This window comes from Canis aureus, chromosome 30 (genome assembly GCF_053574225.1).
Source record: "Canis aureus isolate CA01 chromosome 30, VMU_Caureus_v.1.0, whole genome shotgun sequence".
NCBI lineage: Eukaryota > Metazoa > Chordata > Mammalia > Carnivora > Canidae > Canis > Canis aureus.
This window is the reverse complement of record NC_135640.1, coordinates 40,293,806-40,321,617: the sequence shown is the minus strand read 5'-3', so window position 1 is coordinate 40,321,617 and position 27,812 is coordinate 40,293,806. Positions and strand designations below refer to the sequence as shown.

At 58.0% G+C, this 27,812-nt stretch overlaps 1 protein-coding gene across 1 annotated transcript; it reads left to right on the top strand.

Moving 5' to 3' along the window:
* Positions 1 to 27,812, top strand: RIPK4 (receptor interacting serine/threonine kinase 4). Its single transcript, XM_077879280.1, has 8 exons — positions 1 to 220; positions 11,548 to 11,839; positions 16,914 to 17,062; positions 18,548 to 18,597; positions 20,806 to 20,964; positions 21,732 to 21,835; positions 23,643 to 23,904; positions 25,301 to 27,812. The coding sequence occupies exons 1-8, from the start codon at positions 39 to 41 to the stop codon at positions 26,458 to 26,460; spliced, it is 2,358 nt and encodes a 785-aa protein (XP_077735406.1). The 5' UTR covers positions 1 to 38; the 3' UTR covers positions 26,461 to 27,812.

The following is a 27,812-nucleotide window of genomic DNA, read 5'->3' as shown; positions in this document are numbered from 1 at the left end:
CGGCCGCGGCGGCGCGGGGCGGCTGCGAGACGCGCGCGATGGAGGGCGAGAGCGGGCGCCCGTGGGCCCTGGGGCTGCTGCGCACCTTCGAGGCGGGCGAGTTCGCGGGCTGGGAGAAGGTGGGCTCGGGCGGCTTCGGGCAGGTGTACAAGGTGCGCCATGTGCACTGGAAGACGTGGCTCGCCATCAAGTGCTCGCCCAGCCTGCACGTCGACGACAGGTCAGCCGCCCGGGCGGGGGCGCTGGGGCGGGCGGGTCCCGCGGGGGGTGCAGCGGAGGGGGGTCCCCTCGCCACCTGGGTCGCCGCAGGTGCGCGCGGAGGGCGAGCGGGGCGCCCCCGGCGGGGTCCGCGGAGGCCGGGCCACCTCCGGGGCCCCCGGGCACACTCCCCCGAGGGGTCGCGTCGGGGGGCAGCCTTGCGGGGCGCCCCGGGGGCTGCTCCCTGGGCTGCGGTCTGCGCTCGGCTTAGAAAAATTGCCGTGTGGGGATCCGGGCTTTGTGAGCGAGTTAGGCTCCGTTCGACTCACTTAGTAATTTACGCCGGAGCACAAATTGGTGTAAGACGGTAATTATTTCGGTCGGAAGCCCTGGCTTGGCTTGGCCGGGCTTCCCCGGCGCCGCGGGGCTCGGGCTGGGCCCGGGGGTCGCGGGCCCCCAGCGCCGGAGCCTCCGGGGAGGGGCCTGCACTGTGACCCCCTGCGCCCCCGCGCCCCGGTCCCAAAGCCACAGCAGAACGGCTGCCCCAGAACAGGGGTGCTCTAATTAATCGCGATTGGAGAGCACGGGAAGCCCTCCCCGCCCCCCTCCACCACCACTTGAACCCAGTCGCAGCATTGAGATCTGTGCATCATTTTGGGGGGTGGAGGTGGGAGAAGCAGGTGTGGAGCAGCAGCTCTTTTGTGGTTTCCACCTTTTACGTTTGCATTTTAGTCGTTTCCGTGTAAGCTCCCGTGGAGCCCATTCAAATGCTCATTTGGTGAAAGTTCGCTTTCTACGCGGGCGGTGGAAGTCGTGTCTGTTAATGTTCTGTGTGGAGATTGCCCTTCCTTACAGAGTCAGCCCCGAACGCACAGCCGTAAGGAAATCAGCTTGTTTATTTATTTAGGATTTTATTTATTCGTGAGAGAGGCAGGAGGCAGAAGCAGGCTCCCTCCCCCGCATGTGAGACTTGATCCCAGGACCCCCCCCCCGCCCCATCACAACCTGACCTGAGCTGAAGGTAGTCACTCAACCACTGAGCCACCCAGGTGACCCCAAACGCCTCCTTTTACTTTATTATATATATATATTTAAAGATTTTATTTATTTATTCATGACAGACACAGAAAGAGAGAGAGGCAGGAGGCAGAGACAGGCAGAGGGAGAAGCAGGCTCCATGCAGGGAGCCCGACATGGAACTCGATCCCAAGGTCTCCAGGATCACATCCCGGGCCGAAGGCGGCGCCAAACCGCTGGGCCATCGGGGCTGCCCTTACTTTATTATATTTTATTTATTTATGAGAAACGCAGAGAGAGAGAGACAGAGAAGCAGAGACACAGGAGGAGGGAGAAGCAGGCTCCATTCAGGGAGCCCAACCTGGGACTCGATCCCGGGACTCCAGGATCACACCCTGGGCTGAAGGCAGACGCCAGACCACTGAGCCACCCAGGGATCCCAAATGCCTCCTTTTAAACCCCACATAGCCTTTGCTGTTTCAGACACCTGGTTTTTAATCCTTGGCTTATTGAATGTTGGGACCTCGGAACCGGTGGGCTGGTTGGCGGCAATGCTCTCTTTTCTCGGGGCTGTTTGGGTCCCCAGGACTAAGGTAGAAGGATTGCAGTGCTTTCTGCGGCACCCTACAGTAGCAAGTGGGCCCTGGGTGCTCGCTGCGCTGTGTTTGTGTCCGGGCCTAGGAGCTTAGACAGTGCAGCCTGTGGGGGCTCCTTGCTCTAAGCCTCAAACCCAGCGTTCCTGGGAAACCTCCGTAGAGTGGTGACAAGTGCCGGAAAAATAGCACCAACAAAGGTGAGGTGGTGTGCAAGGCCCTCCTCCCTTCTTTGCTGGGGACCCTGGGAACTTCTCAGGCCGGGAGGGGCGCTGTGGTTATTTTGATAAAATCCAAACCACTTTGAATAGCAGCCCAGGGTTAGAGCCTGAAAGGCAAGACCCTCGCCCTAGAGGCCTTTTTGTGCTCTTGGGGACATGTGACTGACAGGGGATCTTCTCATGAAAGCGAGCTTTATTCATCAGCAGTGCTTTTCACACCAGCTTCTTGTGTCGGGAGAGCAAACAAAAAGTACACAAGCCTGTCCCCGGGCTGACTCATCAGCCTGCATCCGCAGAATCTGTGATTTCCAGCCACCAGGCCCTCGTTCCCTGGGTGGCCCAGCTGGAGGTAGGGTTTCTCCACTTGAGGCGGATCACTGAGGATATTGCAGAGCCTGGGTGAAAAGTGTTTTGTCTTTTAACTGGAAGCCTTTCCTGCCCGGCCCGAAGCGGGCAGGTGGTGGCATGTCCTGGGCGGCCAGGCCGAGGTCAGCATCGCCCAACAGGAAGAGATTCACCTCTTGCACTCTGCCGGCCCGGTAGGGCAGGCTGGAGTTCTTCTGTATTTGCAGCAGTGGCTGATTCCTCCGACCGAGATGGCTAAGGCCTGCTCTTGGTGCAGCCGGCTCCCCGCCTCAGCTCCAGGTTCTGGGCAGGATTTTGCATCCCCTCCCGCAGTGGTGCTGCAGGAGCCGGGTGTGCTCAGGCCTGCAGAGTTGCGTCTAGGCCTCAAAATGGTGGCTGTATGACGTGTCCTGCCAAATTTTGGCAGGTCGGCCTCTGCTCTTTTGATGAACTGCCTCCCATCCCCACCCCGCTATTTGTAAGATGTCCCTTGAAGTGGGGAATAGGATTTTCATGGGGTTCTGGGTGCAGCCCTCACCGCTGCTGGGGCCACCCCAGCACCCGCCCCACACCCCTCGGAGCAGCAGGCTGCCTCAGGCCTGTGGGCATGGACTTCTGTGCAGGGGAGGTCAGGGGCCCCAGACAACCCTCGAGGGTCCCCGGGGGCAGAGAAGCACCTTTCAGAGGAGCTTCCAAGGAGATCTTCAGGGATTTCACAAGTGATACCCTATTGATCTGTGTTTCCCACTCCTTATGGGCATGTCTGGTGGCTTTGGGGAGGTGGGTGGTCTCCCTGGCTCACCCTGATTAGGGGGTCACGAGGGCTCGGGTGGAATCCAGGGATGGACAGGTTACTATTTAGACGAGCACAAGTGACCCCAAAGGCCCCATTTTTCAGCCCGCACCCCTCCCTTGGGCTAAGAGGAAGCCCTGAATAACAGAGCGCCCGGCCCGGGTGCCGGCCCCGGCAGCTAATGCGCCATCGGCCCCGGCTAGCCCGGACGAGCCCGAGCAAACCCCGGGTTTGCAGCTACAGAGCTGACAATCTGACAAGCCCGTTTCTTGTCAGTTTTAAAAATAGCAGTGTGGGAACCCTCGGAGGCTCCCTGGGAGCTGACTCCGGCCCGTGCGCCATGGGAAGGCCTAGCCCAGAGGCACCAGCTAACACATGATTAAAGCACCCATTTTCTCTGCTGCCTTTCCCAAAGCTGGCTCCTGGGTCCTGGCCCCCTTTCACCACACCCCGTCCTTCCTCTCCTCCTGCAGTGACTGCTCCCCTGCCATCAAGAGATCCCACTACCCGGTCACCTGGGTGGCTCAGCGGTTGAGCGTCTGATCATGCCCCAGGGCATGATCCCGGGGTCTTGGGATCGAGTCCCGCATCGGGCTCCCCGCAGGGAGCCTGCTTCTCCCTCTGCCTGTGTCTCTGCCTCTTTCTCTCTGAGTCTCTCATGAATAAATAAATAAAATATTTTTTTTGTTGATTTTTAAAAGACCAAAACCATTTCGTCCCGTTCCTTCCTCTTTTCCCCAGTAAATGCCTCCAGAAAGAGAAGCCTTGGTGTCCCTCCCCCACGACCTGTCTTTGGAATTTCTGATTGAACTGTGAGGAGAGCCCCTGGCTTTTTAGAAATGGTCTGATGCTATTTCTGGTATTTCCCCCTGTCCGGATGCCCTAAATGAGAAAAAAAAATGGAGTTAATGTAAGTTCTATTGAGAAAAAGGGTATTGAACACATTGAACCCCAACTTGGCCCTGGTAATGCCCAGCGATTTTCCACGGAGGACCAAGAGGAGGTCCTGGGGATGGGGACGCTTTGTCCATTCCTGCCTCAAGTGGCGAAGAAAAGGGGCCGGTTTTGAAATGATCACAGGAGGGAAGCGTGACGCCAGCCCTGCTGAACGGTGCCTGGTTTTATTTTATTTATTTTTTTTTAATTTTTTTTAAAGGTATTTATTTATTTATTTATGATAGTCACAGAGAGAGAGAGAGGCAGAGACACAGGCAGAGGGAGAAGCAGGCTCCATGCACCGGGAGCCCGACGTGGGATTCGATCCCGGGTCTCCAGGATCGCGCCCTGGGCCAAAGGCAGGCGCCAAACCGCTGCGCCATCCAGGGATCCGGTGCCTGGTTTTAGATACTGTTAGTGCATCACAATTCTTGGGATGCTTTAACAGAGGCTGGTGCCAGGGGATTCGGGGGGCCTCGAACTTGACTCCTGACATCCCGGAAAGGGATTTGCTGGTGTGGACGGTGACCCCGGTGGAGGTGGAGGTGGAGGCGGAGGCTGAAGTCCCACAGGCCTGGCTCCTCCGGGCGCGCCCGGCCCTGGATCTAGATTTTCTCCGTCGTCCACAGAAGCCAGAAACACAGCTTGGAGGGAAAGTGTATTTAAAATAAATAATTGCTGTTGACAAAAAAACAACTGGTGGTTTCTTTCTGTGTGAGGAGCGCCCTGTCTGGTGGCTCCCTGAGAGGCCTGATTTCAGGTGCGTTGCATTGCACATGCCTCCAGGGTTAGCCAGCTGGGCTAGGGGTGTAGCTTCCCTAAGCCCATGGCTCCTGCTGGGGCTAAGTTTGGGGGTGGGGGTGTCCCTGGGGCAAAGAAAAGCTGAGAGGTTGGGGTCATTTGGATTTGGGCTGAGTGCTGAGTAGACAGTAAAGCATTTTTGTGCCAGTGCTTCTGAGCAGAACCAGTGCTAGAGCTTAGGGGGCTCCGGTCAACCCCACTCCCACTCCCCAAGCCCGTGCAAGGAGTGTCCTCTCCTTGTGCCCTCAGACCTCCCTGGGGCTGCCCCAGGAACCCCTTCGTTGCCCCGGGGACGTGTGGTGACAGCTGGGGTCCCCTGAAGAACATTTGTCTTTGGAAACAGACTTATTTTCCAGGCCAGCTGGTTTTCCTTGATGAAATGTCCTTACCTGTGTGGTCAGTTGTGCAAAGCCTGCCTGGTGGTCCTTCACAGAGGGCTCGGGGCTCCTGGAACATTCAAGCTGTGATCAGCATTTGGGAGCAAGCCAGCACTGGGAGCCCTTTTTGACTTTTTTTTTTTTTTTTTGAATTCAGGTACTTGGGGGTCTCTATTCAGTGGGAAGGGCCTGCGGCAGGGGAGCTGCGAACCTGCTGAACTCCCCGGGGGCCGTGGGGAAGCAGGAGTGAGTGATCTGCTGCCAACCAGGCTGTGAAGTCTCTAATGAGCTCCACAATCAGAAGTCACCCTGGTTTTCTGCATTGTGCCCTTTGGGCAAATGGAAGAAAATATTTTATTTGCCGAGTAGCTCGGAGCTTCTAGTTAATGAGAAACTGCGCCTTGATGTAATTGGCTTTGTTCTCAGAATCCGCATTTGTTATCTGTCAGGCTTGGGGTGGAGGCCTCATCTCAGGGGGTCTCGGGCAGGAAGGTGACCCTCCCTCGTCACCATCCAGCCTGTAGTCCCCGAGCCTTGCCCGCTGCAGGTGGGCCTCTGCACATCCCGGGGGCGGGACACGGGCCCATGCCCCGTGGACACAGTGCCCTCCGAGGACGCACACGGGGAGGCCCGGGGCGACCAGCCTTTATTAAAGGAAAATAAAAGGGGTAGGAACAGACAAGTTCTAACACTGATTCGTCACCAAACAGGAAACAGAAGCGGCCGCCGGTGCTGCGTCCACTTGCCAGAGCTTAGGCGTGAATCCTGTTAGAAGCCGTAGCCAGTGGTCGTAGGGAGTGTTAGAAGTGCTGGTTGTCCCGGTTTAGTGCAGATAATTAGGTCTTCCCAGGAGGAGGACAGAAGACAAGAGCCAAGGGGGATCGTTTTTCTCTCTTTTAAATGACCGGTCTTCTCATGATGCTCAATGCTGGCATCCAGCCGCTCCCTCCCTTGGATGCCCCTGGAGACCAGGCGCAGGGGTGGGGGTCTGCCTCTGCGTGGGAGGGCTGGCTGCCCTGGGCTGGCACCAGAACCTGTGGCTCCAGTTTCCACCTGAGGGAGGGAGCAGCTCCTCGGCACCCCCGCAACCCCCCGCCCCTGTAGGGACCACCCCACAGGCACCATTGCACTCTGGTGGGCATTTTGGTTTCCATTCAGGGGCCACGTAACCAGAGGGCTAAGAAAGCAAAGCCATGCCAAGCTCAGGTTTGCTGCTTTTTTTTTTTTTTTTTTTAAAGATTTTATTTATTTATTCATGATAGACATAGGGGGAGAGAGAGGCAGAAACACAGGCAGAGGGAGAAGCAGGCTCCATGCAGGGAGCCCGATGCGGGACTTGATCCCGGGACTCCAGGATCGCACCCTGGGCCGAAGGCAGGCGCTAAACCGCTGAGCCACCCAGGGATCCCCTCAGGTTTGCTTTATAATAATTTCATTCTTCATTCCTGATACGTGTTTCACTTGCTCCTGAGGCCAGTTTGGAGTCTTTGCTCCTTGAGTTTGTTCAAAATCAAATTCTCAAAAAAGCCAAAACCAAAAACAAACAAACAAAAACAACCAAAAACCCACCCCCACAACAAATTCTCCACCTTCTTTGAGGTGTTCCCCTCCCCAGCACAGGTGAGGAGCCGCCCGCTGACTCCCACTGGAGATGGGGGCATCCTTGCTACCTCTCTCTCCTCCATCCCTATCAATCATCAAGTCTCATTGATTCTTTAGAATGTGCCCTGCGTCTGCCGTCTGCCCCGTTCTCTCCCCCCACCCCCACCCCCGCCCCGCCCCGCCCCACCTAGAGCTGTGGCTAAGAGCTGGGGCAGAGGTGCTCCATGCAGGTGGAGTTTGGGTGCTGCGGTCTGATGAACAGTGTAATCTGAGGTTCCTCTTTGCCAGCGGGCCCTCCTCCCTGGGAAGTGCTTCCGTACGCGCACGGGACGCGTGGCCGAGGTCTGGAAGAGATGGACTTGTTTGGTTGGTACAGTGTTGACTCCCCATCAGGCTAGCAAACGAGCGCAGGTGCAGGAACATGCCAGCTCCAGAAGAGCCCCTGCAGAAGGGTTCCGGGCAGGACCGCTTGTACTGGAACCTGCATTTTTGGGGGAGTCCCTGAGGCCACCCCAGCCTGCTGCCCGCATGCAGCATGCAGATGCTGGATCTGCTCAGTCCCCAGCAGTAGGGCATGTCTGGCCTGTAGTTCTGGACCTTTCCTTTAGGGGTTGATTAGAAAGCATGTTCCCCTGCATGCACCTGGAACCCATTCTCCAGGAAAAGACAGATTCACTTTTTTTTTTTTTGCATTGGATAAGTTTGACATTGTGCACCTTTACGGTGTGTAACTCTGATCTGTTTCTATATTGCCATGTGGTGCCATTGGGCGGATATTTCTCATATCGCGGACTTACTGTCTGTGTAGAATAAACTACATATTTATTCGACTGCGTGTGGCTGTGTCAGCTCTTGTTACAAGTTTGTGCCCTTAAACGACCTCAGTCTTACCGCCCCGCACCCCCATCCTCCTTCCCCGGGTCACCACCATTTAATTCTTTTTTAGACAAAAACGGGACCGTACAGTACTTTGTCCATCTGGCTTACTTCACTGAGCACAGTGTCCTCGAGGCCCATCTCTGTTGTTCCTACTGCTAGGATATCCTCCTTTCTCATGGCTGAATAATTGTCCATTGTGTGTACGTTCCACACTTTTTTTTTTTTTTTTTAAAATCCACTCATCCATTGATGGGCATTGGGGTTGTTTCCGTACCTTGGCTATTGTGAATAACGCTGTGATAAACACGGAGTGCAGCGATTTTCTGGAAATGTTGTTTCCGTGGCCTTTGGGTATACTATACCCTGATGGAGGATTGCTGCCTTGCGTGACAGTTCTATTTTAACTCTTTGGAGGAACGCTCATTTTGTTTCCCATCGCGGTTGAGTCAGTTTACATTCCCACCAAGAGCGTATAAGGATTGCCCTTTCCTCCCCGCGGCCTCGCCAGCCCCTGTTTTTCTCTTCTTCTTGATGTTAGCCCTTCCGACAGGTGTGAGGTGAGAGCTCATTGAGGTTTGGATCTGCAGTTCCCTGATGGCTGGCAATTTTCACAATTTTTAGCATCTTCTCATGTGCCTGTTGACCATTATGATGTCCTCTTTGGACAAATGTCTGTTTAGTTCTGCCCATTTTTAAATCAGATTTTTTTCTTTAGGTTGTGTTCATTTTTTTTTTTTTTTGAATTCGTGAGAGACACGCAGAGAGAGGCAGAGACACAGGCAGAGAGAGAAGCAGGCTCCCTGCAGGGGGCCCGATGGGGAACTCCATCCCAGGTCCCCGGGATGACGACCTGAGCCAAAGGTAGATGCTCAACCACTGAGCCACCCAAGGGTCCCAAGTTGTGTTCATTTGTTACCTACCTTGGATATTAAGCTCTTATCCATTATGTGGTTTGCAGAATTGTTCTCCCATCCTGTAGGCTTTCATTTTGTTTCCTTTGCTGTGCAGAAGCTTTGCAGTTGAATGTAGTCCCGTTAGCTCAGTTCGGCTTTTGTTGGTGGTGCTTTTGGTATCGTGTCCAAAAGATCATCACCAAGATGGATATTAATGAGCTTCTTCCAGTGTTTTCTTCTAGTTTTACTGTGGCAGATCTTATTTTTAAGATTTTGATCCATTTTGAGTTAATTTTTGTGAGCGATGTGAGGCAGCGTTGCATCATTGTCCTGCCTGTGTTTCTCCAGTTTTCTGAGCACCATTTATCAAGAAGACTGCCCTGTCCGTATTGGGTGCTTGTGGCTTCCTTGTTGAATATTAGTTGACCATAGAAACAGAGTAAAATTAATATAAATGTTGGGAGGGGCCACCTGGGTGGCTCAGTGGTTGAGCGCCTCTGCCTTTGGCTCAGGACGTGACCCTGGGGTCCTGGGATCGAGTCCTGCATCGGGCTCCCCACAGGGAGCCTGCTTTTCCCTCTGACTGTGTCTCTACCTCTCTCTGTGTCTCTCTCATGAATAAATAAATAAAATCTTTTAAAAATATATGCTGGGAGTACTTAAGTGGACAATTCCCAGACTGTAGTGGTTTATTTTAAATTTGACTGAGATGCACCTAGCTCACTCTATACCCGGGGTTCTCAGACTTGGCGCTATTCACATTTGGGGCTGCATAATTCTTTGCCTTGGGAGCTCTCGTATGTGTTGTGGGATGCTGAGCAGCATCCCTGGCCTCTACCCACCGGATGCCAGGAGCAGCCCTGAGTCGTGATGCCCAACACATCCCAGACGCTGCTCAGGGTCCCTGGGGGCACAGCTGCCCCTATGTGAGAATCACTGATCCACACTCAGGGATCCTCTCCCCGACACCCCCACTGTACAGCTACTTGGCCTGTGCTCACCTGAGACTCCCAACCACAGTGGTTGGATGTGTGGGCAGAGGGGCTGAGATCCTCTGGAGCACCTGTTGCCCACATGGGGACGGTGCCTGGGAGTCTTCATCTCAGCCAGCTTTCTGGGTGCTTTTGATATTGTCTGGTTTTGACAACCACTGACCCAAATGGCACATGGTCAGGCCCGTCCTTATGCGACTCAGCCCTCTTTCCTGGATGCACGCTGGGACTTTTGCCCCACGAGGCTAACACAGACCAGGATACGGGGATGCTAACCTGTGAGTACGCGGCTGCACCAGGCTGTGACCTTGGACCAGGGCTGGTGCATCACCTGTGGACGGCCCTGCAGGCCGTAGCCTCTGTGCCACGGCGGCCGGTCTCTGTGTTGAGTGGGAAAGCCGTCACAGCCATGCGGCCTGAACAAAGGAACCAAGGGTGGGCTGTGCACGGTGGTTGGTGTTTCTGAAAACGCTGGACATAGAACTAGCACGTGACCAGCCATCCTAGCCCTGGGTGTCCAGCCCAAAGGGTCAAAAACAGGAACGTGGATGGATATTTGTGCACCAGTGTGCACAGATGTTCAGCGTTATTCACAGTAGCCCAAAGGGGACAACAGCCCGGGTGGCCCTCCTCAGATGACTGGGTACCTAAGATGCGACGTGTTCATACAATGGAATATCATTCAGCCACAAAAAGGAATGAGGTTTGCACACGCACTTCAACACGGCTAAATCACAAACACGTTATGCTGAGATGCTGAGTCAGAAAGAAGCCAGTCACGGAAGGACACACACTGGGTGATTGTACCTATATGAGGTGCGTAGACACGTTCATGCAGACGGCAGGTAGCCCAGGAGTGAGTGAGTGAGAGGAAGGGGCTCCAGTTGAGCGGGGACAGAGTCCCTGCTGGGACGAGGTTTGGGTGTAGAGTATGGGGATGGTCGCACAGTCCCTTGAGTGCACGCGATGCCTTCGAATTTTACGCTTACCGGTGGTTAAAATAAAAACTCTGTTATGTACATTTTTTAAAAGATTTTATTTATTTATTCATGAGAGACACAGAGAAAGAGAGGCAGAGACACAGGCTGATGGAGAAGCAGGCTCCCTGCAGGGAACCCGATGCAAGACTTGATCCCAGGACCCCAGCATCATGCCCTGGGCCAAAGGCAGACGCTAGACCGCTGAGCCACCCGGGGGTCCCACGTTATGTACATTTTACTACAACTAAACTAATGGTTAGAAGAAGGCGGGCAGCAGCCTGCAGACTCCGGCCTCGCTGGCTGACATTCGCCAACATACGTGTGGGCTGGGTTCAGGGACACCTGGGCCAGATGGAGTGTCGGCCTTCACGAAGAAGGTGACCGAGGTTCTTCGGACGGATGCTTTGTTACAGCTTCCGTCACACAGAGACTTCTCTTCCCTTGTCCCAGGAGAAGGGGTCGCCAGCGTCACTCGGGGACCCCAGAGGGCAGTGGCTTATGGATGCTCCTGGGTTTTCAGAGGATGATTAGGATTTCTCTCCTCCCTGCATATGATAACCCAGGGTGGGGGCACCTGGGTGGCTCAGCGGTTGAGCATCTGCCCCCAGCCCAGGGCGTGATCCTGGAGATCTGGGATCGAGTCCCACGTCCCTACAGGGAGCCTGCTTCTCCCTCTGCCAGTGTCTCTGCCTCTCTCTGTGTGTCTCTCATGAATAAATAAATAAAATCTTTAAAAAAACAAACAGACCCAGGGTGCACAGAAGTGTCTGGTTAGCTGTAGGGCTGCTGACCTCGAGAGGCCCCAAATGGGATCATGCGAGTGCGTGGGGGTGGTTTTCTCCGGTGGCCCCTGGTCATGGTGCTTTGTGTCATTGCCTGGCTGAGCCCCGCCCACGTCTCATGTCTCCCAACTTTCTCAGGGAACGTGTGGAGCTTCTGGAAGAAGCCAAGAAGATGGAGATGGCCAAGTTCCGCTATATCCTGCCCGTGTACGGCATTTGCCAGGAGCCCGTGGGCCTGGTCATGGAGTACATGGAGACGGGCTCGCTGGAGAAGCTGCTGGCATCCGAGCCGCTGCCGTGGGATCTGCGCTTCCGCATCATCCACGAGACGGCCGTGGGCATGAACTTCCTGCACTGCATGGCCCCGCCTCTCCTCCACCTGGACCTCAAGCCCGCGAACATCTTGCTGGATGCCCACTACCACGTCAAGGTGGGGCTCGCCCGGCACCACATGCAGGGGTCCAGGCGGCCGGGGTGGCGCAGGGCGGACAGGGGATGGTTCTTGGGGGAAGGCACTCGAAGCAAAGGCCTCCTTCAGCTTAGGGGCTCCAGTGACCCCCAGGCTTGTTGGGGTCGGGAGAAGCCCCACGGAGCATGTCACTGAGACATGGACCTTTATGTGCACGGCTCACTCCTCTAGATCCCAGAGCAGGTGTCTAAATTCGGGGCACCCTGGGAACAAAAGAGCTTATGGGTTTGCGGATCTCGGTCTTGCTGGATGTCGCAGGAAATCCGCTTGGGAGTCAGACCGCGTGGGTGGGCGGTGGGTGGGCTGTCCCTGGGGGGCCTCGGGCCCCATGGTTATGGCTGCGTCCCCATCGGTGGTCTTGGGCATGGCGGTGGTGGGACAGGCAGATGTTCCAAGACGGAGGCTCCACGGAAAGAGGCTCCGAAGGGGCTCATTCTGTCCTCACCATGTGAGGCCTCTGAGATCTGCTCCTTTTTATTATTATTATTTTTTTGGATAAGTTTATAAAACAGAAAAGCATGAGGAATAATAGCTAAAAACCAAGCACCAGCCACGTGGAATTATAAATAGTAAGGTTGTCCGGTTTGTATTTCTTTGAATAAGTCTCTCCTTTGGACTGTTTTTGTGTCCTGAGTCCCGTGGTTGACACCGGTGTGTGTGGGACACATGTCATGTGTTTTCTCCATGTGAGGCACACACACGCTCGCTGGGGAGGCCCAGGGCAGGATGCCCTTGCCACCTCCCTTCCCCCCACCCAGCCCACGAGTGAGTGAGAAGGACCCACGAGCAGTGGCCTGAATCCCTTCCCCCTGTGGGGGCCGGGAAGGGACTCACCTGGTGCTCCGACACTTGGCTGTTCCCGGGTGGTTGCACAGCACTCGCAGGACCCCCTCCCCCTCTGCTGGGTGAGGGTTAGCAGGGGCCTGAGTTCAGCCCTCCCCAGCCCCCCGGGCTCTGTCCGGAAGGAGAGGTGCGACCAGGTGACACACACCTGCAGGCAGCTCCTTGTGCCGCAGCTCAGCAGCAGGCGCAGCCAACCTGGGGCTGATGGGGAGACCAATTTCCACGTTGGACCCTGACTGCGAATGTCCCTTGAATGGGTGTCGCCCAGAAATCAGGTCGTAGCGGGCAGATGGGAGTCCTCTCCTGCTCACCGCGGGTCTGGTTTGAATGAGTGCCACGGGGTCCCCAGTTTTTTTCCGGCTGTTTGGCTTCCCGCATGGACCTGCTGCCCCCACCGACGCTACAGGGTTGTCAAGGAGTGTGCGGTCCTCTGGGCACTAAGTGAAGAGGGAAGCTTTTAAGCTCGGGCTTGAATACACACAAGGAAGAGGTGGCAACAGCAGACCCTGTGGGTGCTAGAGGTCCCGCCTGCAGATGAGGGCCCCTGCGTGGTGGCCTGGTTCCTGCTAAGCTGCGGCTCAGAGGGGTGAAACCAGCGGCCAGGGTGGCCCAGCTGTAGGTCACCCAGCTGAGGGGACATCCGGGTTCTGTGCTGGGCACGAGATGCTCGCAAACACAGTGGGTGCCACAGGGGTGTCACATGAGGGTGGGAGAGTATCAGGGGGCAGGTGTCCTGCAGGCCACCCGTGGGTGGGGTGGGGGAGGAGTCACTCCAGCTGCCGGTGGGGATGCTGCTGGGTGGGACTGGGTTCTTTGGGGAGGAGCAGGCTTTGCAGCTGTCAGGAGGTGGGGGGGGGGGGGGCCACAGACAGAAGAGTCGCGGAAAATTCTAGATTTCTTAGTGGGAGGGAGAGCCGGAGGCTGAGCTAGACTAGGGGAGGTGGTGCTGGAAAGCTGTAGTGCTAGAGGCTGCCGGGAACACACCGTTCTGAGAGAGGGCCACTGGTGGGTGTGCAGGAGGGATGTGGATATTAGGGCACAGCCCCAGCCCCGGCTCCATCACCTGGAGGGTGGGGGGTCGTACCTCTGTGTTGTTGGGAGGGGCCAAAGGTGACGATGAAGTGCCACTGGGGCCATCGGTGTTGGTGCTTCGTGGCCAGATAGCCGTGTTTTGCACACCGGGGACATTGCCCTCCATCCAGGGAGCATCTCGCATGCTAGATCCACAGTAGACACTCACTGTTTGCTCGCTAGGGAAGCGAGTGCCGCGCGACACGCTGGGGACTTGCTTTCTCGGTGGCTCATCCCGCTTTGGCTCTGAGCTCCCTCTCCTTACGCACACCCGGCCCTGCGGCCCTGGCGCTCATGGCAGTTTTAGGAAACGGGTGAAGATTCCTGGTGAAGAACCCAGTGGGTCTCAAGGAGCCTGGGGCGGCTGAGGAGGGGGCTGTGCTGAAGCCCAGGGACCGGTCTCGGCAGACGGGAAGCGCAGTGACACCCCCAGCGCCCTCAAAGGCCCCGGTGGGGCCCTTTTCTGTGACCCCAAACAAACAGAGAACATAACTTCCATCACACATTTCCTTATTCTCAGAGACAGGGCGTGGAGGGCAGTGCTGGGTCCAAGTTGGCTGGAAGCTCCGTGCTGATTGCTCGGCCTCTGGATTCCCGGCCGCTGTGCAGTCTGCGGTTGTTTGGAGCAACGAAACTGTAATCTGGGATCTTGCAATGAGATCCTAAGTCCCTTGGGCCCCTCAGGACTCCCTCTCTGTACGCAGCAAGGGTGAGTGGAGCTCCGCATCTCAGAGCAACCCCCTACTTTGCAAAGTGTATCAAAGAGACTTAATAATAAAGCAATACTTGACGTCAGCCTTAACTAAGTTAAATACCAATGGAGTAAAAGCCCATTTCAAGTTGAAAAGGAGCTTAGTTTATTGTAGCTGTATTTTTTTTTTTTTAATAGACGCCACACCCAACCTGGGGCTTGAACTCATGATGGAGATCAAGAGTCCTATACTCCATCCGCTGAGCAGCCAGGCACCCCCACCCCACACCTTCCTCAAAATGGCTTAGTTTAAAATCTCAGGCTGCTTCTGGTCCAGTTCGCCCAGACCAGGCTGGATCCGTAGGGACCCTGTTCTGCGGCCAGGCCGGGCCCTTCCTTGGTCTTGTCCAGCTGGGCCTGGAAGGTGAAGGGGCCCATGACCCCGGGGGGCACCTGTGAGCACCGTACTGAGGCGGATGCTGAACGCGAAAGCGTGTTTGAAGATTCTAGGGCGTCTGCTGTGTGCGCCGTATCCACTGGGACTGCCAGGGCCGCAGTGTCCAGATCAGGCAGGACAAGTGGGAAAGGGCAGGAGGAGAAACCCGGCGGGGCGGAGGGTCAGAGGCCACCAGAGAATTCGGATTTCGGATTTGCATTTTGATGCCGTCGCTTTTATGTGGAATTCAATCTCTCTTTTTCCCCACATTTTTTTTTTCTAAGATTTTATTTATTTATTCATGAGAGACAGAGAGAGAGGCAGAGACACAGGCAGAGGGAGAAGCAGGATCCCTGCAGGGAGCCCGATGCAGGACTCGATCCCGAGACCCCGGGGTCACGACCTGGGCCAAAGGCAGATGCTCAATTGCTGAGCCACCCAGGGATCCCCCTTTCCCCCACATTTTGAGCCAGCTGGCTGCACCTGCAAACAGCAGACGTGAAGGGAAAGGCTGTGAGCGGGTGGGGGGTGTGGGGTGAGACCACCGTCTCCCAGTCGGTCTCCACTTCTCGACCTCAAAGTTTGAAGCTGCTGAGTTTGGACAGAAACACTTGCCCTCATCGACTTGTTGGCGGGGTGCCACGCATGGCTCTGTCCCGGCCCCGAGCCGCTTCGTGGATCTGCAGGGCCGGGTGATGCCAGACGGCAGCGCGAGCAGCCGGGTGCCCGGGAACGGCCAGGGCGGCCCTCCTGGTGTGACCTGTGCCGTCCTGGCCGGCCCGCTACAGCGAGGGAGGCCTGGGCCCATCCTGCGGGCTTTGTCCCGCCAGCTCCCTGCAGCCGTGGCTGGAGAGCCCTGCAAGGACCAGGTCACAGTCATAAAGTCTCCCTATGTCAGCAGTAAGGACATCAGCCTGTGGGCTCCCCTCGAGGGCACGGGGAGCCCAGAAGGCAGCCCCACTCACCCCGGGTCCCTGTCCCTCCATCCTCGGTTTGAGGAGCAGCCCTGGAGTCAAAATGATACCAAAGCCTTGGAACATAAACATAAAGGAGTTTTTCCCCGTGGTTCCCGGGGCCCTTACGGCCCCAGAGCGTGACCTAAGCCTACACACAGCCCTTCCTCCAGCTTCTGAGGATCCCAATTGACCCCAGAGCTGGGGAGCAGTTGAGGGGGGGGTGCCGTGATGCCTTTTCCTCCCTCACCATGGGGCTCGGTGAGCTTCAAGAGCTTTCCGGACCCCTCGGGCCAGAGGCAAGCAGGAGGCAGAGCTGTGGGGCCTGCGGAGCTGGGGTCCAGGTGCTCCTGCAGGTGGGTGGGCCTCGCACACGGAGGAGGTGTGCGTCACACCTTGCGGGGGTGCCTGGTGTTCGGCGAAGGAGCCAGCCAGTGCCTGTTTATCACCGCCGTCCCAGGTGGAAGGCAGATCCCCCTCGAGGTTGCGTGGTGTGTGTTTTGTTTGCTTTAAAGGGCATCTGAAGGCATATTTCCCTTTAAAGAACCTGCTGCCACTTGCCCGCCTCCCCGGCTGGGCCACGGCGTAACCAGTGGCCTTAGCACCGGGCCTCACTTTTCACGTGTCATCTGAAAACCTGTAGACTCCGAGGATCGCTTTTCCCCTTCGGGCCGACTTGGGCCGTCCCCAGTGGCAGAGGTGCCACCTGCCAGGACTGAGGTTGTAAAACTTCTCCCGGCGAGTTCCTTCCTTGGAGCGTCATCTTTCCCCTGCCCAGCAAGCTCCCCGTGGCCCGGGCTTGGCTCCTCCGAGGCCGGCTGTGCCTCCCTGCCTACCCCCCCTCCACCCCGAGGAGCACAGGACCCGGCTCTCGGGTGCAGGTCCCCGGATGTGGCTGCACAGCAGGGTTGGGACGGAGCCGTGCAACCCGGCAGAGGGGAGGTGTTGCTCCAGCTTCTGGAAGGCAGCCCTCACTCGCTGTGCGTCAGCGGGCGAGGCCCCAGGAAGCCCGCTGAGCCCCATGTGATTGCTGTGTTGCAGATTTCCGATTTTGGGCTGGCCAAGTGCAACGGGCTGTCCCACTCCCATGACCTCAGCATGGACGGCCTGTTTGGCACCATCGCCTACCTCCCACCAGAGCGCATCCGGGAGAAGAGCCGGCTCTTCGACACCAAGCACGACGTGTACAGGTGTGTGTGAGTGACAGGCGTGCGTGCGGGCCGCACAGGGGCTCTGCACCTTGATTCTCCGTGCTCCGAGTGGTTCAGTCCAGATGAAAGGGCTTGGGTCTCTAGCTGGTAGGTGCAGGCCGCCCCAGGTGCACGAGGCAGTTGTCCCCTGCGAGCGCGGCCAGCCGCGGGTGGAGAATGGCAGTGGTTGGGGCCCGTCAGTCACAGTGATGGGACCGGGCTGGCAGCCCTGTGCTGGAAGGGCTCCAGGGTTTTTTATGAAATTGGGATTTTCATAGCTCGTCCGCTGCAGGAGCCTGCTGCTCTAAGTGCTCCGTGTCTCTGTACGTGGGTGGACGTGGGCTCCTGACCCAGGCCCCTCCCGCCCAGCCGCTTAGGCCTCCAAAGTCTCTTACGTGTGACCGAGGAGCGCAGACACGCCAGGAGCCGTTCTCAAACGAGCATCAGCGGGATTTTTGTGCTCAAGAATAATCCCCAAGTCATTGGTGCCTGCTTTTTCCGAATTGCAAAAGTCTTAATCACGCAGACCTGTTGGAGGAGAAGAAAGGAGGGCGGAGGGTAGGGGGGGTGTGCACCTAAGCCCCTCATTGTGGCTCTTATGCATGATGACTGTGACCTGAAGCGCAGCGCCTGGCGGCCTGGCAGACTGGTTTGACAGTGACCGTGGTGCGTGCGCTCAGCCGGGCTCTGAACTGTCCGTCCCTGCCGGGTGGCACTTTGGAGGCCAGTCACGGCTTGTAGGGCTTACGGAGGAGAATAAGGTCGGTCCCATGTTTGTTTTGGAGCTGAGAGCTTCCACTTTTGAACTTGCAGACTTCAGTACATTTTCAACGGAGAAGTCTTGCGTCTCTGTGGGTAGCCGCTCTCCACTCCGTGCGGGGGCAACTCAGTGGGCTCCTGGTTTTGTTTTTTATTTTTGTTTTTTTCTAATGTATTAGATTGTGCTTTTCCGGGGTGTCTTCAGAGTAACTCTATACACTACAGAGAAAGAGAGAAAGAAAAGAAAGTGAACGTGTAATTTCCAACAACCCTATAAGGGCCTCGGGAAGGTCGGCTGGACCGGCCGGCGTGTCCTCTGCACGGCCTTCTGGGGCATCTCAGCGAGCAAGCATGCGGCCCGCCGGAGCGGGGGGCCCTGCACCTGCCAGCACGCAGGCGCTTCTCCCCGTGAGCTGGGGTCCGGCAGCAGAGGGGCGATCCTTCCCCTTCCCCACCCCCACTCCCCCCGGTGCTGTCTGAGCTTGCACGAGCCTGGGCGGCGGGGTCATGTCTGTTTGTGACATCTCAGCTGCCGCCCTGATGCGCTCCCCACGAGCAGTGCCCGTTTAACGAATCCACAAAAAAACATCTAGGGGTCCCCCGCCCCCTCACGCCCCTTCTTTGGAAGACCCTGGTTTTCTTCAAGCTCGTTGCTGTGTGGGAGAGCGTCCGGCTTTGTTGGAGGGTGATGCTCACAGACACTAACCTGGCCCATTTTCCTTCCAGCTTTGCCATCGTGATCTGGGGTGTGCTGACCCAGAAGAAGCCGTTTGCAGGTGAGTGGGCTTGTCCTTGCGGGTCGAGCATCCGTGTGTCCCGGAGCAGGGGAGGGCGGTATCTGGGGTCCAAGCTGTGCCTGCGATCTGTGTTGCCACGGTGGGCAGGGAGGGGTGGCTCTGGGCCGTGAAGCTGACGGGACCATCCTGCAGGTGGTCCCCATGGAGCCCCTTGCAGCGTCATTCACGCACAAGAAAAGCAGCGTTCTGAAGGGGTCTGTTTAGTGGATTTCTTTCCTAGGTACCAGCTAATTCTTGCATGTTTGTGATTTTATACACGACATGAAACGAACCCTCGTGTCCATTTAAAGTGTATAATTCGGTGGCATCAAGTGCATCGGCTGTTGTATAGTTGCTACCATTGCCTGGTACCGGCACATTCTCACCCTCCTGCAAGGAAACCCCAGGCCCATGCAGCAGTTCCTCCCCCTTCCCCCCACCCCAGCCCCTGACGACTACCTGGCTCCTTTCCCCTTTTCTGGATTTGCCAACTGTGGATATTTCCAGCCAATTCTTTTTTTCTTTTTTTAAATTTAAATATGGTAAAATATGAAATCGACCATCTTCTCCATTTTAAAGCATACAGCTCAGAGGTGTGACGCACATTCACACGGCTGTGCAACCATTCTCCAAGATCTGGGTGGATTTTGGCACAGCTCTGGGCACCCAGGTCACCAGCACCCTGCTCGAGGGCTGTGACGTCTCTTCCTCCTTCACACACCCGCTGTCCTGACGTCTGTCCTCAAAGTGCCAACGCCTTGACCTCTACAGGCATGTGTGGGTCACTCACGCTATTCTGTGGTTTGATCAGAAGAATCTGAAAATTCAGAGCAGAGTCAGCGCGTGGCCCCAGGTCAGGGGTCCCCTTCTGGTTGAGGCTCCGAGCGGGAGCCAGCGTGGGTCTGTGTCCGTGTTGGTCTCCCTGGCTCCTCCTCCTCCTCCTCCTCCTCCTCCTCCGTGGAGGCTGCAGTCTGAAGCCTCCGTGGTGTGGCAGCGTGTTGCTCTGACCCGAGATTGTCCCACAGTCCCGGCGCCCGAGGCAGGTACATGACATAAATGTCAAGAGCCGAGGCCCGCGTGTTTTATTGCCGGGGACGTAGGGAGTTCAAGGTACAGGAGTGGAAGGTGTTTTTTTGCATTTTTTCCATCTGTTTGGCAGCAGAAAATCCTCCCGGTGTTTACTTGCCTCTTATTGGGAGGGCCTGCTGGGGTTTGGAAGTCTGTGCTGTGGAAGTCACGTGTGGCTCCCTGGGACAGCGGTTGCACAAGACTTAACGGGAAGGCAGGTCGGAGCGACACAGTCGCATCCTGGTGGGCGGCGGGGACTTTGGGCCAAAGTTCCACACCTGCCGACATGTGGCGGCTGCCTCTGCACAGCTCCCTGGCCTGGGCGTGTTGGGAACTGCGGGGCGAGGCGAGGGGCCTGGGAACACGGAGCTCGGGGTCCAGCCCAATGGGGCATTGTGGTGTCAGGCTGAGCCAGGGGAGGGGGGCAAGTCTGCCTCCCAGGGAGTCACCTTGGGCCCCTTGGTCTGTGAGCAAGATGATGATGATGCTGGTCATGGGTCTGTCATGCTTATGAAGGTCGCCAAGGATGACAGGCAGGGCCCCCACGTTATGAATTTGCCAGAAAAAAGTCCCCCGTTTACACAGCCCAGGCCTGAGCCCGCGTGGAGGAGGCCAGGCGTCCCTGCCGGTGCAGCGGTGGCCGCTCCCCACTCGGGGCCCCCCGGGGCCTGCGCTTCAGTGTCCAGATCAGAATTTAGGAAGGGTTTTGCGTCATCACAGGGAGCTTTGGGTTCACTTAGAGGCTGCACCACGGGACTTCGTGATTTATACGTGTTGCCTCTCTTTGGCACGCACGGGCCACTTGGGAACATGTCTCATCAGATCCTTTTCTTCTTTGAACCCTGTTTTCCTTTGAGTTTGAGGCCCCGAAAGATCCGCCCTGTGATAGGGCGCGCTGGTTCCATTTGGTGCATCGCAGGGCGTTTGTAAAATCCGGAAAAGGGAGCACGGACGTGCCCCGCAAGGATAAGGGTTAGATAGAGCTCTGTGCTTTGCAAAGGAAGCGAGGTGGCCCCCCAGGTGACGCTGTGTGGACGGTGTGGGTGACGCGCGCCCCTTCCCCGGAGGGTGAAAACCACGGCCCCCCCACCCACCCCGGCCCCGCGGAGCTGCCCTGACTTACGCGCTTCTCCTTTGCAGATGAGAAGAACATCCTGCACATCATGGTGAAGGTGGTGAAGGGCCACCGCCCGGAGCTGCCGCCCGTGTGCAGAGCCCGGCCGCGGGCCTGCGGGGCCCTCCTGCGCCTCATGCAGAGGTGCTGGCACGGAGATCCCCGGGAGCGGCCCACCTTCCAGGGTGAGTGCCCGGGGGACCTGCTGCTCGACTGTGCCGCTGGGGGCACGGGGGAGGCTTGATGAGCAGGACAGGAGGGGCAGCCGCCCAGATGGGGCTGGCGGTGCAGACACAGGTGCCCGTGGCCCTCCAGCACCCGGGGCCGGGATGGGCGGCTGGCGCTCGGGGGTCGGTGGCAGCGCCCGCCCAGCTCTAGTCCAGGGCCGCCTTGCTCCCCGGAGGAGCGTGTGCTGCAGTCCTGCAAGTTCAGGTACGCCGGTGCCTCGCTGGGGGTCTGAGGAGACCGCTCGCCCGAGGCTGTCTTTGCATCTCCCTTGGGGTCTTGTCCGCCTCGGATGGATGCATCCTCGGGGTAGGAAAGTGATTCTGATGAAATCAGAATTTGTCGTTATATTGAAGACACACGGAGGAGACGATAGGAGCCTCCCCTGCCCGGTGCCAGCCACCCGGGGCCGTCGTGGGCACGGGGCTCCCCCCGGGGAAGGCTTCTCTGGGAAACTGGAATGGTGTGGGCCCTGCCTGGCGTCTGCAAGACACTGCAAATGGTGGCTAACAGGACGCCCCAGAGTGGCCCACGTGGAGGCTACGGGGCATCCTCCGCAAGCGCCGCCGAGCCAGCAGCCTGGGAAGTTGGGTGCTGGCCAGTCCCCTGGGGTGCAGCCGCCCCGGCTGCTGCCTCTTCTGTCCCTGCCTGAGGTCTACACGTGTGAGGAGTGGGTGTGGAGGTCATCGTCCCAGTGACCTGCCCTGTTTTGTTTTCTCCCCGAAAGAAATTACCTGTGAAACCGAGGACCTGTGTGAGAAGCCCGACAGTGACGTGAAGGAGACGGCACAAGATCTGGACACGAAGCAGCCCCCTGAGCCCAAGAGCCCGGTAAGAGCGACCTTCCTGGAGGCCATTTTTTGGGGGGCCCTTCCCCTCCTGTAGACTGGCCTGCCAGCTTGGACCAGGCCCTGGGGTCACCCCCACATGGAGAGAGGCCTGTCCCAGGTCGGTTGGCCTTGTGTCCCAGAGCCAGCCACAGGGTCCTGTGCCCCAGAGCAGGAGGGCAGGTCGGTGGCCAGCTGTCGCAGTGCCAGGTGTCTATCCTGTCCAGCTGCATCCTGTCCCCACCTCCCATCTGTGGTTAGGAGTGGACAGCGTGGGCCCGCTGGCCGGATGCTCTGGGAGCTGGGGGGATGCAAGGCCCATGTGGGCTCTGCTGGTCCAGCTCTCTCTGCTCCCTTGACTCGGGAATCTGGCCGCTTGCTAACCGCTGCCCATAAATGATTTGTTCTGGGAGGGCCACATGGGTTATGTAAGGTGCAATAACTAACTCCAAAGGCTGGGGCTCACCAAGCCCGCGGGGTGACGGGGCTGTGGCAGACGTGCGAGGCGAAGCCCAGTGTGTTATCTGCTATCGGGTGGTTTAGCCCCGGCTGCCGGCCGCGTAAGGCTAGGAGATAAGTCATTGTTTAAGGCGTGCCCGCTGTCTGAACATAAAGGGGTGTGTGTGAGGCTGGGGGGCAAAGGTGCCCGGGGTGAGGAACCTGGTGAGGAAGAGCCAGGCACCCAGTGCACGGGTGTGACTCTGCACCGAGCCACCGAGTCAGAGCGGATCTGCAGTTCCCAAGGAGAAGGGAGGATGGGGGCACGTGGGCTTGGGTCGGGGAGAGTCGGAGGCCACCTGGGGCTTAATCATTCACCAGAAGTCTGCCTTCCTGGAGGCCCGTGAGGGAGGCCCTGGGAGAGGCCACTTTGGCGCCCATTATATTGGAGTGCCCCTTTGTCGCTGTAGTTGGGCCGCCCCTCGTGTGGCCCCCACACAGCCCCCCGGCCCGACTCGCATGGCTAGGAGGAGGGGGCACAGGTGGTTGGCAGGAGGGGGCCCAGCCCCAGTCCCAGTCGCATGTCCTTCCTTCGTTTCTCACCAACAGTGGCCTGCCAGGGTGGGCATGGCCCAGCACTCAGGCTTCACACCCTCCCGGCACCATCACATCCTGCCTGTTGTCTAGGTGATGCTGCTCGTGCCACTCTAGCAATGGGCCAGGGCAGCATGGTGCCAGGCTTCCCATGTTCATCCGGCCAGCATTGGCTCACATGGTTGGCGTTGGCTCATGATAGCCAACGTTGGCTCATGATGACCAGCGTTTGCTCATGATGGTCGGTGCTGGCTCACAATGGCCAGCATTGGCACACTATGGTCGGTGTTGGCTCACTATGGTCGGCGTTGGCTCACAATGGTTAGCGTTGGCTCACGATGGTCAGTGTTGGCTCACGATGGCCAGCGTTGGCTTGCGATGGTCAGCGTTGGCTCATGATGGCGGCATTGGCTCACCATGGTCATCCTTGGCTCTCAATGGTCACCGTTGGCTCATGGTGGTCAGCGTTGGCTCGCAATGGCCAGTGTTGACTCGCGATGGTCAGTGTTGGCTCACGATGGCCAGTGTTGGCTTGTGATGCCCAGCGTTGGCTCACAATGGTCGGCATTGGCCCACGATGGTCAGCGTTGGCTCACGATGGTCTGCATTAGCTCATGATGCATCTGTGTCTCCCGGCTTTGGGCTGCCCTGGTGCTGTATCTATGGCATTGGACAGAGTGCCCCGTGTGGCTGTCCTGGCACCACACACCCTTTGCCCTCTGCCTGTACCCCCTGTGCCCTGGGTGGGTCTCATCTACCCCACTCTGCTCGGTTTGCAGAAGCCTGTGTGCACGCCCCTCAAGCGAGCCTCCGCGCCGACCTTCGACAGTGACTACAGCCTCTCGGAGCTCCTGTCCCAGCTGGACTCGGGTACCTCTCAGACCCTGGACGGCCCGGAGGAGCTGAGCCGCAGCTGCTCGGAATCCAGGCTGCCGTCGGCCAGCAGCGGCAAGAGGCTCTCGGGGGTGTCTTCGGTCGACTCTGCCTTCTCCTCCAGGGGGTCGCTATCTTTGTCCTTTGAGCGGGAGCCTTCGACGGGAGGTAAGCGAGGCCCCCAAACCCTGGGAAGTGAGGCCCTTAATCATGGGGCTGGGGGGCAGGCAGTGTGTGTAGGAGTCCATGTGTACCCGAAGGGACCGGGCACCCAGCTCCTGGCCCCAATTCTTCATTCCTGTATCGTGTACCCAATTGTTTTGGGGCGTCAGAGCATAGCTAGCTCACTGAGCGCAGGTCCGGAGAGGTGTACTCGCTAGTGGCCAGCCAAGGGGCTCCGTGCGGTGTCACTTCAGAGTAAGGGGGCCGGGCCGGGCCACCTGGCTGTACAGGAATAGTCCTACCTGTGCCAACCCTGGGTGGTGGGTCTGACCTCAGGTTTGCAGATTGAAACCCTGAGTTCATCAAGTGAGTCCAGCAGGTGAATGGAACCCCACACCTCGAGCTCTCTCTCTATAGAGGCCAGCCCCATAGCCTCTTTCTCCGAACCCCTTTCCCTTTTGTGAATGCCCCCCCCCCCCCAGTTTATTTGAGCCATGCGTTGTACTGCGTGAGTTATCCCTAGACAATTTAACACACTGGTCCCATCTCTACCACCTGCTGGCGTGGGGTCCTTCTCAGGTCACCTTCTATCTTTATGTTAATTTTGATGGGTTTCCCTTTGGAAGTGGCTTCTTCCCTGCCTGTACCCCAAATGCTGGTCCCTGGGTGCAGCGGCTGGTGCTCGCTGCAGCCCCATGAGGAAAATAGGGATGTTCACGCTCAGGGCAGCGGTGGCAGAGGGGTGGTGAGTGCCAGAGGGCTGTGGGAAGGGTGCAGACGCCAGGAGGAAGGGAAGTTGGCTTTTCCTGGTGGGTCAGGGAATTCCTTCTGGAAAGGAAGCCTCCTCCTACAGGCTGTGAGCCTCCTGGGAGTTTTAGAGTGGAATATTTGGGGCAAAAGAGGGCATATTGGGTTAAGGAGACGGCTCAAAAAGACACGTCGGTGGGGAAGGCCCATGTGGACAGCTTGACGGGGCGATGAGATTGAACAGGAAAGAGAAACCCCGTCTCCAGGGAGCAACATGTTCTAGAACTCTCTCTCGGTCTGATGTTCTCAGATGGCCTTGTGCTTGCAGGCGACCCGTTCCTGGCTCAGCTCTGAAGCCTGTGTAGAGACACTCACAGATTGTAGATTGGGAGGATTGTATCTTCTGGAATTCCACCTGTAACCCCCTGCCCCCCAAATGCAAGTCCCCTTGAGAGCATTTCATGTGAGCGAGGGGGTCCTGCTCCATGCAAGCCAGAACCCAGACACTATAGTGTCATCTGTATCAGGTGACTCTTGAGTGATTTCAGGCACATGGCGACCCCGGGGGCCTCCGGGGAGGCGTGGGTCAATGCCGGGCGCCTGCCAGGCCTCGGGAGTGGCCAGCGGCCTGATCCCCGCCTCTCTCTCCCCACAGACCTCGGCACGACCGACATCCAGAAGAAGAAGCTCGTGGACGCCATTGTGAGCGGGGACACCAGCAGACTGATGAAGATCCTGCAGCCGCAGGACGTCGACCTGGTCCTGGACGGCGGCGCCAGCCTGCTGCACCTGGCCGTGGAGGCCGGCCAGGAGGAGTGTGTCAAGTGGCTGCTCCTCAATAACGCCAACCCCAACCTGACCAACAGGAAGGGCTCCACCCCCCTGCACGTGGCCGTGGAGAAGAGGGTACGGGGCGTCGTGGAGCTCTTGCTGGCTCGCAAGATCAGCGTCAACGCTGCGGATGAGGACCAGTGGACGGCCCTGCACTTTGCGGCCCAGAACGGGGACGAGTGCAGCACCCGGCTGCTGCTGGAGAAGCACGCCTCCGTGAGCGAGGTGGACTGCGAGGGCCGGACGCCCATGCACGTGGCCTGCCAGCATGGCCAGGAGGGCATCGTGCGCATCCTGCTGCGCCGCGGCGTCGACGTGAGCCTGCGCGGGAAGGATGCCTGGGTGCCGCTGCACTATGCGGCCTGGCAGGGTCACCTGCCCATCGTCAGGCTGCTGGCCAAGCAGCCGGGGGTGAGTGTGAACGCGCAGACGCTGGACGGGAGGACGCCGCTGCACCTGGCCGCCCAGCGGGGGCACTACCGCGTGGCCCGTGTCCTCATCGACCTGCGCTCCGACGTCAACGTCTGCAGCCTGCTCTCGCAGACGCCCCTGCACGTGGCCGCAGAGACGGGCCACACGAGCACCGCCAGGCTGCTCCTGCACCGGGGCGCCGACAAGGAGGCCGTGACGGCCGAGGGCTATACCGCCTTGCACCTGGCTTCCCGGAACGGGCACCTGGCGACCGTCAAGCTGCTCGTGGAGGAGAAGGCCGACGTGCTGGCCCGGGGGCCCCGGAACCAGACGGCGCTGCACCTGGCGGCTGCCCGTGGGCACTCGGAGGTGGTGGAGGAGTTGGTCAGTGCCGATGCCCTCGACCTGTCCGACGAGCAGGGGCTCAGCGCGCTGCACCTGGCGGCCCAGGGCAAGCATACCAAGACCGTGGAGACGCTGCTCAAACACGGGGCGCATGTCAACCTGCAGAGCCTCAAGTTCCAGGGGGGCCGCAGCCCCGATGCCGCGCTCCTCCGGCGAAGCAAGACCTAGCCCGCTGCCCGTGGGGACGGGGGTCCCGCGTGGGGTTCTTGTTCCGTTGTCGCGTTCTGCTGTGGGGACAGAATGACGCTGTGCTGGTCGGCTCCACTCGCCTGGTCCGCGGCCTGGCGGAACAGTGACCGAGGGCCAGCAAGAGGCAGGTGGCTGCTGACTCTTCGTGCGTGTGGTGTCCGCGTGGGCGTGTTACTCTCCGGAGGCAGTTGGTTAGGATGCACTTGGCCATTGACCCATTCTCCCGATCGGCACGCCTGCTCTCAGAGGGACGATGGGTCGGAATCATTTCTCTGGGCTCCTTGCTCCTGACGTGGACGGGAGCGAGTTCTCCCTGCCATGAGCCACGCCGCCCGTGATGGCCCGGAGCACAGCCGCGTGGGGCAGCAGGTGCGGAAGGGGCTGTGTCTTCTATCTTTGTATCCGGCGGCAGGCTGCAAAAAGCCTGTTTCGGAACATTTTAGTGGAATTCTTGTTTGACAGCGTGTCTTTCATGGATGAACATGGGATCCACAGTTGCTTTAAACTTGTCAAGAACATTCACGTCATTGGGCCGTGTAGTCTGTGAAGATCGAGTGTAAAGTAAGAAGGTTGGTTTTTAAAAGCAAGCGGACGGTCATCCAACCAGTTCTTTTATACCCAAATTTTTTGTCCTCTGGTTCGGTGCTCGTGCAGGGGGCCGCACACATGCCCTGACACCAGTGTCAGCTCTTGCTCACCTCTAGCTTGCCCGAGATGGTTTTTGAACTCCAGAGCAAATGGACTAAGAGTCATTAAAAACCTCAGACTCTGCTCGTTTCAGTTTTGGACGGCCATCCGCGTTCCCAGCCAGATGGGCCACTCCCTGTTGGTCTCCTTCCAGCCCTGAGGTTTGCTGAGGTGCTTATTTGTGCAGAGCGCTGCCATCCTGGGGTTCCGGGGCTTTTCTGAGCTGCCGGACGAGCACCTACTCCGTGGGGGAGCCTTGGGCTTTTGAGGTGTAGCCCCCGGGGCAGCACACTCTTGGATATGAAAGACTGATTTTTACCCCCGTTCCTTCCTTGGCTCGTGTGTCCCGCGTGGCGCCCCCGATGCGGTCCTCTAGGTTTGCTGCGGGACACGACCCTGTGCGCAGACACACCCCGTGGCCTGGTGTACAATACAGAGATTGATATTAATGTACCGTGTATGTTAATGTGAATCTGTGGACAGGATACTTCTTTTCTATGACAGGAAATATCCACACTGCTTAGAACTGGCTATGTTTTAATATGCCTCGTGCTTTCACTACACTGTACCACCGTTGTATATAGGATGTGTGGAAGACGAATAGTTCTGTTTGATGTCAATAAAACGAAGCCCCCTTCTACCTT